Here is a 13,769-nt window from a genome sequence, read left to right as displayed (position 1 = left end):
TCCCTGAATGCGAGGGACATTTCATAAATAATGCACAGGTTGGTATTATTGTGGATTGCATCAGATGTAGCTATTAGCTTGAGGAAGAAGCACGTGTTTTTGTTTTCTCACTGTGTACTCTAACATAAAATTGGCGAGAGGCAGAAATGGACTCTGCAGAGGTCTCGGGTACTGTGACTGTTGAAGACCAGAGGTCGTTCATCAAGATCGAAACTTTACGCGGTATAAACCCAACAGAAATCCACAGTACATGAAGTGAAGTTTGTGGTAAGTTTACAGGGGACCGTAGTACAGTTTCATGTTGGGTTAATCGTTTTGGTCGTGATCATATGAGCATAGATGAAAATCCAAGACCCGGAAGTCCTGAACGTCAGCACATGAACGAAGTATGAAATTTGAAGAATATTGCAGTGCGACTTGCGAAGAAGTCTCTGAAGGCACGGGCATTCACGCAGCATCAGTATTCCGTATTCTGTGAAATGATTGGAAGAAGAGAAAAATTTCCGAAAGATGAGTCGGACGCTTTTGACTGCTGAAGAGAAGCAGAAACGCCTTTACATTGCAACCTTGCTCAAACGACGATTCGATCGTGAGGGTCAAGGAATCTTGCTTCGAATTGTCACTATTGATGAAACGTGGATTAGAGACTTTGAACCGGAGTTGAAATCACAGTCCAATGAGTGAGAGCTTCAGATTCTCCACGTTCAAAAAAATTTCGAAGAGCTCAATCAAAGATCAAGCAAACGACCATTTTTGATTATGATCACCACGGAATCATCATTACAGATAGAGTCCCATGTGTAACAAGTGTCACAGAAGTGTATTATCGTAATTTGATGCAAAACTGCGCAGATAAATGCACAAAACACGACCTCAGTTGCTCGAGGCTGGGTCACTCTTTCAGACTGACAATGTTCACCCGCATATCGGCAATATTGTAGCCCAATAATGACAAGAATACGGATGGGAAGTGTTCACATTCTCCCTACAGTCCGGGTATGAGTCCACCAGACTTCGACTTGTTCCCGAAGTTGAAAAAACCAATGCGTGGACGTAGTTATCTTTCTCTGGGAGAGCTTTCTACCACCGTTACACGAGCCTTTCGACAGATGAAGAGAAGCGGTGTCCTGCATGGAAAAGTAGAGCTTCCGAGACGTTGGGATTCAGTCATAGAGAAGTTGGAAGGCTATATTCGAGGACTGTAAAGAGATATTGAAAAAAATAAACGTGTAAGTAAAAAAGTTAGTGTACATTATTTATGGAAATGCCCTCGTAGCTCCAGGCAAATGCCGGGACGGTTTTTTTGAAACAGGACACCGCCGATTTCCTTCTTCATATTTTCATAATCCGAGCTTGTGCTCCGACCGTAAGAACCGTACTGTAGACGGGACGTTAAAACTGATCTTCCTTGAACCAAACGCTGTACTAGCGAGAATGCGGCTAGCTGCTGGCTTGCCTTCTATATTTCCAAATTCCATGCAATTCTTTGCGCGTATGTGTGTGTGTGTGTGTGTGTGTGTGTGTGTGTGTGTGTGTGTGTGTACGTGCGTGCGTGCGTGCGTGAGTGTGTGAACTGATCGCGGTATTTCGACGGCCGTCTCCTCTCAGCATCCTAGGCCCGCGCCTAGCTCGCATATGCCTAAATCTGGTCCAGGTAGCACAGCAAATCTCGCTAACGCTTTGGCCCTTCTGCATGAAATCGCGGTCCTGTTTGCTGAACCAGCACTGAAGCACTGCACGAGCTCGGCTTGCGGTGACGCCCAGTTATCGAGTGGTGCTGGGGACCACGCCCATCCCGGCCAGGGGTTCTGCTTTATTTAGTCCTGAGCGCCCCAGTCTGCCGGACATGGGAAACAAGGTCGTCACCTTCACCGAGGAGCAATTCGAAGATTACCAGGTACTCAGCTCTGTTCCTCAGTGCACTTCCCTTACATTCCCGCCTCAATGTAGACAACAAATCTAGCTAATGACTCTTCGAAGCACAATTTTTCTTTTGAAACCACTTCGAACTGTGAAGGGGTGGTACGCATTAAAGAGCGCGTGGAATACGTTTTCTGGAACGGTAATGCAAGCACCATAATTAGAGGTGTGGTGATTAGCACGGCCTCATCGTGTCCACTGACGGCGTCGCAGTGACCTATATTCCTCTGGAGCGCGAGCGAGTGTGACTAGAAAAGCCAGTGTTTGCCTTGCAGATCAAACAGAACAACAAGCTGCTGTCGTTAACAGTGTGCACACTGGCTTCCAGCCTGTTTTTGCAATGCATTCTTTTTCCGTGGGTTATTTTCAAACGCTTCAGCTCTGCCTTTTCATTTTGTATCGCCACGCACGCCTTAATGAAGCATGTTGCTTCCAGTTGTACATAGAGATGCCGAATGATGTTCGATTTTTTTTACGACATCCTTGTTCAAATGGTTCAAATGACTCTGGGCACTATGGGACTTATCATCTGAGGTCATCAGTCCCCTAGAACTTAGAACTACTTAAACCTAACTAACCTAAGGACATCACACACACCCATGCCCGAGGCAGGATTCGAACCTGCGACCGTAGCAGTCGCGCGGTTTCGGACTGAAGCGCCTAGAACCGCTCGGCCACCGCTGCCGGCCGACATCCTTGTTCTTTAGTCATGGGCGTCCGCAGGAATTTACCCAACAGGGGCAAGACACTTAGATTCCTATATTTTACATAACTGGCTTTATTCCCCTGTGTCAAAATGGGTCAGTATTTAAAGAACAGTGAAGGTCGTTTCCATCGAAATGCATTAATTCTAAAAATGAGCATAAGCTTCATTTCGAAATCAGAATATATGTTGATGAGTTTTGATACATTTCATTCCGCAATAACTGGAATTTTATATGAGACACAGAAAACCTATCGTATCCCAGAGCATTGACTACTACACCCGAGGCTCGGAATGCAACACACCTTTATTAAGACAAAGGTTTCAGTTTATGGCGCGAGGACTTCCATCATCTCTATATGAAAGCGTAAAACAAGGCTGTCTATTATGGAGCGCTTCCTTTGAGGGATACCGCTGTTGTATCGGGTAACAAAAGAAGGCAGGAAAAACTATGATCTTTTGTGCGGTACCGACTGCCATCGACATATTGTTGTCAAATTGACTATTAGGTGTACCCCACTAATTGGGGTAGTAAAGTTCCCAGTTATCGAATATAGTGTGGGCCCTACATCCTACATTCTGTTCTTAGATGTTAGTTGTTACCTGCACAGGTATTATATGTACACGCCGAGAAGACTCGGCGAGGTTGCTGGTGGCCTTACTTGAATCGATTGAAATCTAATGGTTCAAATGGCTCTGAACACTATGGGACTTCTGAGGTCATCAGTCCCATAGAACTTAGAAGTACTTAAACCTAACTAACATAAGGACATCACACACATCCATGCCCGAGGCAGGATTCGAACCTGCGACCGTAGCGTTTGCGCGGTTCCAGACTGTAGCGCCTAGCCGACCGAGATGGTCGAGCGGTTCTAGGCGCCACAGTCTGGAACCGCGCAACCGCTACGGGTGCAGGTTCGAATCCTGCCTCGGGCATGGATGTGTGTGATGTCCTTAGGTTAGTTAGGTTTAAGTAGTTCTAAGTTCTATGGGACTGATGACCTTAGAAGTTAAGTCCCCTAGTGCTCAGATCCATTTGAACCATTTTTTTTGTAGCGCCTAGAACCGCTCGGCCGGCTGAAATCTAATATTTTCAACCGGTATCAATCGCTTTCTGACCACTGCTAATGTGAACTAACAGGGCATCAGAAGTTATACGTTAACAGTCGCTGGCCTACATAAACGATTAACGAAGATATGGAGTACTTTTGTACTCAAGACAGAAGGCACGATGCCAAGTGCTGGTCCTCACCAGCCCGTATGAATGGCTACATGTAACATAAAGAAAAACAGCTGATCACATTCTTTACAAACGCGGAACACATCCAAAAGATTTGTAATTTTTCTGAAAACCTGAAAATATTGAAGCTTTCGTACAAAAACGACATATTAGCGCATACTAGGGGCTATGGATAGATTAAAAAGTTTGTAGTAATGTTTCAGAAAACACGTTTTACCTTTCAGGCGACTTGAGATATTGCGCAAAAGCTTTGCTGTAATTGAAACAAGGACATCTACTGTATAAGACAACCACGTTATTCGGGGATCAGTTCAACAATCTGCAATGTGAAACTGAACCGCCTCCACGCGCCAGGTCTGTATCCTACAATAGCGGATGGGGTACAGAAAAATATTTGGGGTTCTGTTTCAGCACTATTCTGCTTTGAGTAAAGCCAACGCAAAAACGCAGCAGCGCCAAAGGAAACCTCATAATAAACCGTGAACAGTGAGACAACAAACAAACGTATGGCCGGCCGGAGTGGCCGAGCGGTTCTAGGCGCTACAGTCTGGAACCGCGCGACCACTACGGTCGCAGGTTCGAATCCTGCCTCGAGCATGGATGTGTGTGATATCCTTAGGTTACTTAGGTTTAAGTAGTTCTAAGTTCTAGGGGACTGATGACATCAGAAGTTAAGTCCCATAGTGCTCAGAGCCATTTGATCAAACGTAAGTTAGGCGGCAATTTTTCATGCTAGAATTCCCAAAACCTGTGATTTAGGTATCATAGGCAATCATTTCTATAAGTTCATGAGAATTCTCCAGATTCTTGAAAAGGGGAGGGGTGGGGGTGGTGTATAGCGTTGCCTCTTGCTCTCTCCCCTCTCCCCCTTTTCGCTCCTCTTGCTGACGCCCATTATCTTAGTCAGTGGTCAGCAACCTTACCCTTGGCACTCTGAAATAGAGAAAAATAGAGTTTTTAAGTTGCCTATGGTCACCCATTCATACTGAGTCTGCACCACTACTAGCCATCGTTAAAATGAACACTAAGTTGTACATTTTACATCTTCTCAGAATTCCGACGTTTAATAGAAAATATTACCATTTCACTTCAAGAACAGATAGGAGTCATTTCATGTGGAAGCTACCCAGATGTTTGATGTCACCTCTGTACAGGCATCGAGTATCAGATATACATTGTACAATAGGCGGATTTAACGGCTAGTTTCACTTAACACGTAAATCGCGCCATGTTCCCACTTTTTAGTTTATTCACTAAAGGCAACAATATGCTTGCCATATGGGTGGCCATTTCAATTTCTAAACAGTTGTTGCTCCGAACAGTTTTCTGATATCAGAAGGATATCACTTGAGCTGACTTTCGGTTGGATTTAAAGAGGTATCAAAACAACGAATTGTCGGACATTGATTTTATATCTTGAAAAATGATCGGTTTACCGTGCTGCTCAACGTTCTGAAGCCTTCTTTACAGGGGACGTGAAAAATAACGTGAATCTGGAGCTGGTCGAATTTTTGACATCACAAGGTGAAGCATTCCAAAGCCTGACAGCCAGAATAAGACGCTATCGAATTTTGCTTCTTGCGGAGGAACGCGAACTTAGGGGACATCACACTGGATTATCTCATTTTCAACTGGAGCCCGTATTTGGTGGCTTTTATCAAAACGCATAGTTTTTGGCACGATTTATTACAATAAAGCGATGAGGGACGATGTACCAGCGGTTAAAGGTTTTTCGTGTTTGATAGTTCTCGTATATATGACGTAAGTGTTTCGAAAGTATGCCGTTAAAAGGCACCGGCGCATCCAAGACTTATCGAAAGAGCATTGTTTTTGGTACGATTTGTTGTGATTAAATGTCAGGCAATTACATATCTATAGTTAAAGCCTGAGTGAAATCGTAAGATAAAAGACATTGGCTCAAATATCGTGTTAACTGAAGTGTAGAGGATAGAGGTGAGATGTGTGAGGAAAATCCTCCTTTCTGTAAACAATTTTTTGTTTTCATGTTTTGTGAAAGATTCTGGGGCTTTAATAAATACTGGGTGATCAGAAAGTCAGTATAAATTTGAAAACTGAATAAATCTCGGAATAACATAGATAAAGAGGTACAAATTGACACACATGCTTGGAATGACATGGGGTTTTATTAGAACCAAAAAAATACAAAAGTTCAAAAAATGTCCGACAGATGGCGCTTCATCTGATCAGAATAGCAATAATTAGCATAACAAAGTAATACAAAGCAAAGATGATGTTCTTTACAGGAAATGCTCAATATGTCCACCATCATCCCTCAACAATAGCTGTAGTCGAGGAATATGTTGTGAACAGCACTATAAAGCATGTCCGGAGTTATGGTGAGGCATAGGCGTCAGATGTTGTCTTTCAGCATCCCTAGAGACGTCGGTCGATCACGGTACACTTGCAACTTCAGGTAACCCCAAAGCCAATAATCGCACGGACTGAGGTCTGGGGACCTGGGAGGCCAAGCATGACGAAAGTGGCGGCTGAGCACACGATCATCACCAAACGACGCACGCAAGAGATCTTTCACGCGCTAGCAATATCGGGTGGAGCACCATCCTGCATAAACATCGTACGTTCCAAAAGGTGTTTATCAGCCAGGCTGGGGATGATGCGATTCTGTAACATATCGGCGTACCTCTCACCCGTCACGGTAGCAGTTACAAAACCAGAATCTCGCATTTCCTCGATGAAAAAAGGCCCGATAACTTTGTTTTCTTTTCTTTTTCGGTTCTAATAAAACCCCATGTCATTCCAAGCATGTGTGTCAATTTTTACCTCTCTATCTACATTATTCCGCGGTTTATTAAGTTTTCAAATTTATACTGACTTTTTGGTCACCCGTTATATGTTTTGTAGTATTCAACGTTATCAGACCTTTTTTGAATCTGTGAACATGCCAGGAAACATGGACTGCGAATTGTAAGTTTGCTGTCTACGTTACTCGCTGATCCCACCCAGCTGAATTCTGTGTATACTACAAATAGCACAACTTGACGAATTTAGGTTCGTTCTGCGCATTTGACGTCACAAATCACAGTCAGCCAATGAACAGAGAACGACGTTGCCAGATCTCGACTGCAGTGCAGAGTACGGACGAGTGTCTTCAGTTTTAGAAACGTTCAGTCATAAATGAAGTAATTGAACAAAGGCAATGTCTTGATAGCAGACTTTCTTTTATAGAAAGTTTGGAAAAAGCATTCTTTACACCAATTGCTTCATATTCTATTAATTAATTAAACCAAACAAACAATAAGCCTCCTAATTCAGGCGATAGCAAGGAAAGGTGTTTGTATCAGTCTCACGAACCGCAATAAAGAACAGCGGTAATTGTTTATTTCCTATTGTATGGACAAGGGACCAAATGTTCTTTACAATAGAAGCAGTGGAAGAGAGCTAGTGTTTGTATACCGTTAAAGTAACGTACGTACCGTTGCTTTAGCAGCAATTCGCTATCCAATCCATTGACGTATGCAGATTCTTCTTCGAGATTTCCTCTGTTCATACTTGACTATCGCTAACGGGACTACGTGCAACTATTTAATGCACGTTCAGTTTCGTAAACAGACTGTGTGGTTTATGCGTCAGATATAGTCAACAAATGGCGCCGGAGTGTGCTGTGACCACGAATCATGTTGAGCAGCAGATTTCGTGTGATGAACTAGCTCGTTTCTAGTTGTGAGCATTCACCAGTCGCGTTGGAAACGATGTTTGACATGTTTCGCGTTCAGAAACACGCCGCGGAAGAGTATGGCGTAATCGTTACGCAGATGCAGTCCAGGCGTCCGTTACATACTGGTGGCTAACGGGTTGCATAACATATTCGAATACTAAACGTAATCAGAGGCAGCTTTGCAGCTTTGACTCCATCATCCTCAAAACTCGTTCCGCATCATTGCTAAAATTATGCAGTTCCATGTAGATTTTCCACCTTGAAAAACGAAGTTTGCCAACTTGGACAACGTACTACGCATTGTCTTTTCTTTGCTTTTGTTTCTTTTTACGTGTAATGCACATAAGAAGTCAATTTCTGTAATTACATCGTCGTTGGGCATTCAGTACATACTACTGATGCTCTATAAAGGATGCACTACATTATGAAACCATCAGGTCACACATCAGAAATATCATTAATTTATTGGCGCTTTTAAAGAAACGTGAACATATTTCTACTCTCTTCCAGAGATTTTTCCGTGTTTCCGGCTGGGTTGGTAATTCAGTTTTTCTCGAGGGTATTTTGACAACTGACACACTCTCGTCTCTGACACGTGGGTTATGGCATTAGGCATGCTCATTGTGTCTAGCCTACTTGAAACAAAACATTCAGTAGGCAAGATCGCGAAGAAGGAGAAGGACGGTGAGCAAAATCTAATGTATCTTTGTCGAAGGAATCATCTCGGAATTTGCATGTTTAGAATAAGTGAAAGTCCGAGGGCTTTAAAACAGTGGACGCAAAGAAATTTGAGCCGTAGTGTACACAAAATATGAGGTTAGCGTTTTAGCATTGCAACACCTTCCTCAATCCTGATATTACCACTTGGCTGATAAACAAAGCTTCCCCTGAGTGACCACAGAGAAGGAAAATTGGTTTGTTATGAGAATCGTTTAAGAAATAAGGTAGGTCACAAGGTTGTGGTTCTCTATGCCCTTGCAGCAGTGCCGCTTCTTGATACCCAAGTCCAAATGACGTTGGGAAGAAGTAACCTTCCTCCCTGCGGCGATACTATCTTGTACACTGATTTCGTGCACAGTTACGTGAGCCCTCTACAAATAAACCTAATCGTTGCTCATTGTTGCCCTAACAACGAAGTAGAATACCTCCTAACTAACAATTCCGGACATTAGCAAACTGTTCAAATAATTTTTGTGAGACTCAGCTGTACGTGATTGCTCTGTGCGAAACTCAAACGACTCGACCTTCGCATTAAGATTTGTGACTGCTGGAGCTTGGGCTTTGTTGAAAGCAATGTCCCTGCTGGGAAAGATGTTCAGTTTCGAAAGCATCAGAGAACCAGCGATGCATAGAGGAGTACAATTTATTACCTCATCCACTACCGATAGCTGAACCCCTTACACAGACAAACTTTGTTCACGTCGCTGGTAACTTGAATAACTAAATGACCGTGAATGGAATTCCAGGTAAGCAAACAGAACGCACTCGTTGGCTCCTTAAACTCAACAAGCACTTACTTGCAGAATTAAGGAGTCTGGGGTAACACATCCCAATCATTGTTTCTTAACAAACTGGGTAGGCCTGTGGTGAGACTGCACTGTGGGTATAAGACATTGCATCGCATTCAGGAAGAGCGGGGTTCGAGCTCCTGTCCATCCAGATACATGTTTTCCATAGTTTCCCTGAATGGCTGAAGACAAATGCCAGTATGATTCCCCTGAAACGCGCACTGTCGATTTCATTTCCTATCCTTGTCCATTTCAAGCCAGAGTATTACCTGTGATACCACCGTCGTGATGGACACTGAACCCTAAAATTACTTTTATAGCGTGGACAACCTTAAACAAACTAGTGTGGGTATGTTACATTTTTTTAGTGTGTGAAGCTAAGGACGCTGCTTACTTGACTGGCTTCTCAAGTCTTTAAAACTATACCTCGTTAGTGTTGGGAGTCTGTTACAGGCATTTCAGATCTTCAACATAAAGTCATTTCTGTTTGTTGCAGTGTCCAGCCGTTTCTGGTTCTGATCAAATGTAAGATAATAACGACCCATAGTGCATAAGGTTTTCTTTGCTGCAAATTTCGAAGTATTTAACGTGAGTTTCTGATCGCTTTCGCATTTATATTTTTCTGGTAGTGTCTTGCCTCCAAAGTCTCCTCTTGAGACTGCTTATCCTGTCTGTAAGATATGTATTTGTAGTTGCGAATATGGACAACCATCAGCTGTATAATAGAATAACGACAATCAAATTCGTGCCGGCTGGGACTCGAACCCGGATTTCCCGCTTATCACGAGCGGTCGCCTTGCCGTTAGGCTATCCGTGCACGACTCGCGGCGAGACCCAAACTTCCATATGTCGTCAACCATGTGTCTACGGTCTGTATCATCCATTATGAATATTCCCGTACAGGGGAGGTCGTTTGTCTGATGCTGGCGGATGCATGTCCAAAGGAAAATTGCATCGTTATTCAGAATTACACCGGCACTACGATATAGTATTTATTCTTCGACACCAGGCAAGCGACTTTCAAGTAAAATATCTCCCGTGTACGGGAATATACGTAATGGATGTATGAGTAAAGGTTGTAGAAAACTATGAAATAGTGACTTCGGTTTTATACATCTGATGGAATAGAATGACCATGAAAGAAGTTGTGTTTTAATTTTTATTTCCGCGGCAGTGATTTTATATCAGCTGGCCTGCCTCATGTATCGTTATATCCAAATGATCTATACATGTTACGCCATATTCAGATCTAATGATGGCACCTTTAGTGTGTTGAAACCGGTCATCTAGTAAATAGTGTTTAAGCGATCTTGGCTTTTGAATTATTTCTACAACGGAGTGATCGCCCCACAACACACTGTGTGTTCTCTGCAAACTAGTGTCTTGATGATGAAGATATCCCAGCACAGAAAGAGCACGTAGGCCATGGTACTGTGGGGATCTAATAAAAGTAGCTAATGAGTGGGCTAAGACTCTCTAACTACCGAATGAATAATCCAGTTTAAGGTTCAGGGATGCCAATAGCTTTAATTAAAGGGAATAAATTAACGACAAAGCTATAAATTGGTTACAACCGATACAATAAATATTCGACTACAGTGTCACATGTTACGTTGTTCATGCTATTAACAATGCTGTTGCAGCTCACAAAATTTTATTTACATCGCATTACTAAAATATTACTCCTATACAATCAATTTTCTGTGAATTGTGCGCAGATTCGCGTTACATTAATGTCTACGTACTTGGTGACCAAGTAAGATCTATCCGTGCAACATTGTCTAAGACGAAACCCACAGAGAAGCGCGTGCTCAACCATTTACGTCCCACCCTCGACTCCAATTATCACAGCCCAAAACATTTCGTTCGGCTATCATTGTTGGGACACCGATGGCACACAAAATTCTTCGTCCGCATTACATCTTAATACTCCTGTTATTACTATAATGCAATGAAGATAATTTGAATTTTACATATGATCTCTCACTATTGGATGTCACTACGATGGTTGTCAATCAAGTCAAGATTTAGATAAAAAGAATGTTAATAAGTTAAAGTTGTGTATCCCTGACTCTGTCACTTGTGCCATATCAACTAAAATTAACATTTCTAATTACTAAGTGAGGCATGGGAGTGAACGCTGTGGTTCCAAAAGCCAGTAACGTCACGATATGACGTACAGTTTGATTGTATTACACTTCACTCGCATCAGGCCTTTTACAGTGTGGCTATCCTGTGCAATATGTTTTAAATTATCGTCCTTTAATATTACTTTTGAAGAGTCACAGAAGAAGGAAACTAGGTTCAGAAAAGCTAGTTGCCAGTTTGAGAGAATCTGAAACTAGAACAATTCTTCTTAGGTTTTCATGTACTGAAGTCTTAAAGCTCAATTTGATAGACTGCTAACACGAAACACTTAGTATTCTAGCAATGCTATTGATTGGTCTCTGAATTTACTTGCATTTTTGGGGTACTAACTGCTGAGTCGAAACAAGGCCCCGGGAGTAGACAACATTCCATTAGGACTACTGACAGCCTTGGGAGAGCCAGTCCTGACAAAACTCTACCATCTGGTGAGCAAGATATATGAGACAGGCGAAATACCCTCAGACTTCAAGAAGAATATAGTAATTCCAATCCCAAAGAAAGCAGGTGTTGACAGATGTGAGAATTACCGAACTATCAGTTTAATAAGTCACGGCTGCAAAACACTAACGCGAATTCTTTACAGACGAATGGAGAAAAAAAAGTAGAAGCCGACCTCGGGGAAGATCAGTTTGGATTCCGTAGAAATATTGGAACACGTGAGGCAATACTGACCCTACGACTTATCTTAGAAGCTAGATTAAGGAAAGGCAAACCTACGTTTCTAGCATTTGTAGACTTAGAAAAAAGCTTTTGACAATGTTGACTGGAATACGCTCTTTCAAATTCTAAAGGTGGCAGGGGTAAAATACAGGGAGCGAATGGCTATTTACAATTTGTACAGAAACCAGATGGCAGTTATAAGAGTCGAGGGACACGAAAGGGAAGCAGTGGTTGGGAAGGGAGTGAGACAGGTTTGTAGCCTCTCCCCGATGTTATTCAATCTGTATATTGAGCAAGCAGTGAAGGAAACAAAAGAAAAATTCGGAGTAGGTATTAAAATCCATGGAGAAGAAATAAAAACTTTGAGGTTCGCCGATGACATTGTAATTCTGTCAGAGACAGCAAAGGACTTGGAAGAGCAGTTGAACGGAATGGATAGTGTCCTGAAAGGAGTATATAAAATGAACATCAACAAAAGCAAAACGAGGATAATGGAATGTAGTCGAATTAAGTCGGGTGATGCTGAGGGAATTAGATTAGGAAATGAGACACTTAAAGTAGTAAAGGAGTTTTGCTATTTGGGGAGCAAAATAACTGATGATGGTCGAAGTAGAGAGGATATAAAATGTAGACTGGCAATGGCAAGGAATGTGTTTCTGAAGAAGAGAAATTTGTTAACATCGAGTATAGATTTAAGTGTCAGGAAGTCGTTTCTAAAAGTATTTGTATGGAGTGTAGCCATGTATGGAAGTGAAACATGGACGATAAATAGTTTGGACAAGAAGAGAATAGAAGCTTTCGAAATGTGGTGCTACAGAAGAATGCTGAAGATTAGATGGGTAGATCGCATAACTAATGAGGAGGTATTGAATAGGATTGGGGAGAAGAGAAATTTGTGGCACAACTTGACTAGAAGAATGGATCGGTTGGTAGGATATGTTCTGAGGCATCAAGGGATCACCAATTTAGTATTGGAGGGCAGCGTGGAGGGTAAAAATCGTAGAGGGAGACCAAGAGATGAATACACTAAGCAGATTCAGAAGGATGTAGGTTGCAGTAGTTACTGGGAGATGGAGAAGCTTGCACAAGATAGAGCAGCATGGAGAGCTGCATCAAACCAGTCTCAGGACTGAAGACCACAACAACAACAACAACTGCACAGTCACTGTTAGAAAGGGGGGAGGGCGGGTCTCACCAGTTCTGGTGCTGTCTCCATTGTTGCCAGATTTATGGTTATGTCACTATGAAATCATGCAATCTTGCCAGATTGCTCCTCCATGCCTCCCCCTCTCCCCTCCACAACCTAGGTCACTTGTGCTAAGTATAGGGACCAGGATGGTAGATCTGGACATACAGGTGCAACCTGCATGGTTGTCAGATTTCATGTATTCTAAGTTTAGTGTACAAGACATCCCCTGAAGCTAAGTGTAAAATCCAAGATGAAGCGCTTGCCCTACGTTTAAAACTGTCTTCCAACACAGCTTTCTGGTGCAGCTTTCATGTTTAAACAATTTCCGCCATTGTAGTTGCTCTAAGTTTAAAGTTAAGCAGCTCTCACCTATGTTATTTAAACGTTTACAATGTGTGTCGTAAGGTAACGTAGGAAGAGTTGGGTCTTTATTTAAACGAATGTGGCCACTTTTATTTGTTTAAACAGTGGAGACCAGTAGGGACTTGTGAGGCGGAACCCGCTGCCACGCATCCAGCTACCACGCCCTGCTCTGCCGCCAACGGGTCAGGCTGAGTCACGGCTGACCAGCAGACGAGGCTTGCTTGTCCTCACACTCCTCCACAGGCACTCTGCCACATGATGTCACGGCTCCAGCATAACGGGACAGCCACTGTCACACCTGTGACACTATGGTTTTCCCTACGCTTTTTGTAGCGACAACA

General features: G+C 42.7%; 1 protein-coding gene across 1 annotated transcript in view; it reads left to right on the top strand.

The window, feature by feature from the left end:
- The first annotated feature begins 1,834 nt into the window (after positions 1-1,834).
- The window catches only part of LOC126234629 (calcium and integrin-binding family member 2), a 221,267-nt gene continuing 209,332 nt past the window's right edge, over positions 1,835-13,769 (top strand). The window contains exon 1 of the mRNA XM_049943357.1: positions 1,835-1,897. Coding sequence (XP_049799314.1) covers positions 1,847-1,897 — 51 coding nt within the window. The 5' untranslated portion in view covers positions 1,835-1,846. The remainder of the gene's footprint in view (positions 1,898-13,769) is intronic.

This window comes from Schistocerca nitens, chromosome 2 (assembly GCF_023898315.1).
Source record: "Schistocerca nitens isolate TAMUIC-IGC-003100 chromosome 2, iqSchNite1.1, whole genome shotgun sequence".
Lineage (NCBI taxonomy): Eukaryota > Metazoa > Arthropoda > Insecta > Orthoptera > Acrididae > Schistocerca > Schistocerca nitens.
This window is presented reverse-complemented; position numbering and strand designations above follow the sequence as displayed.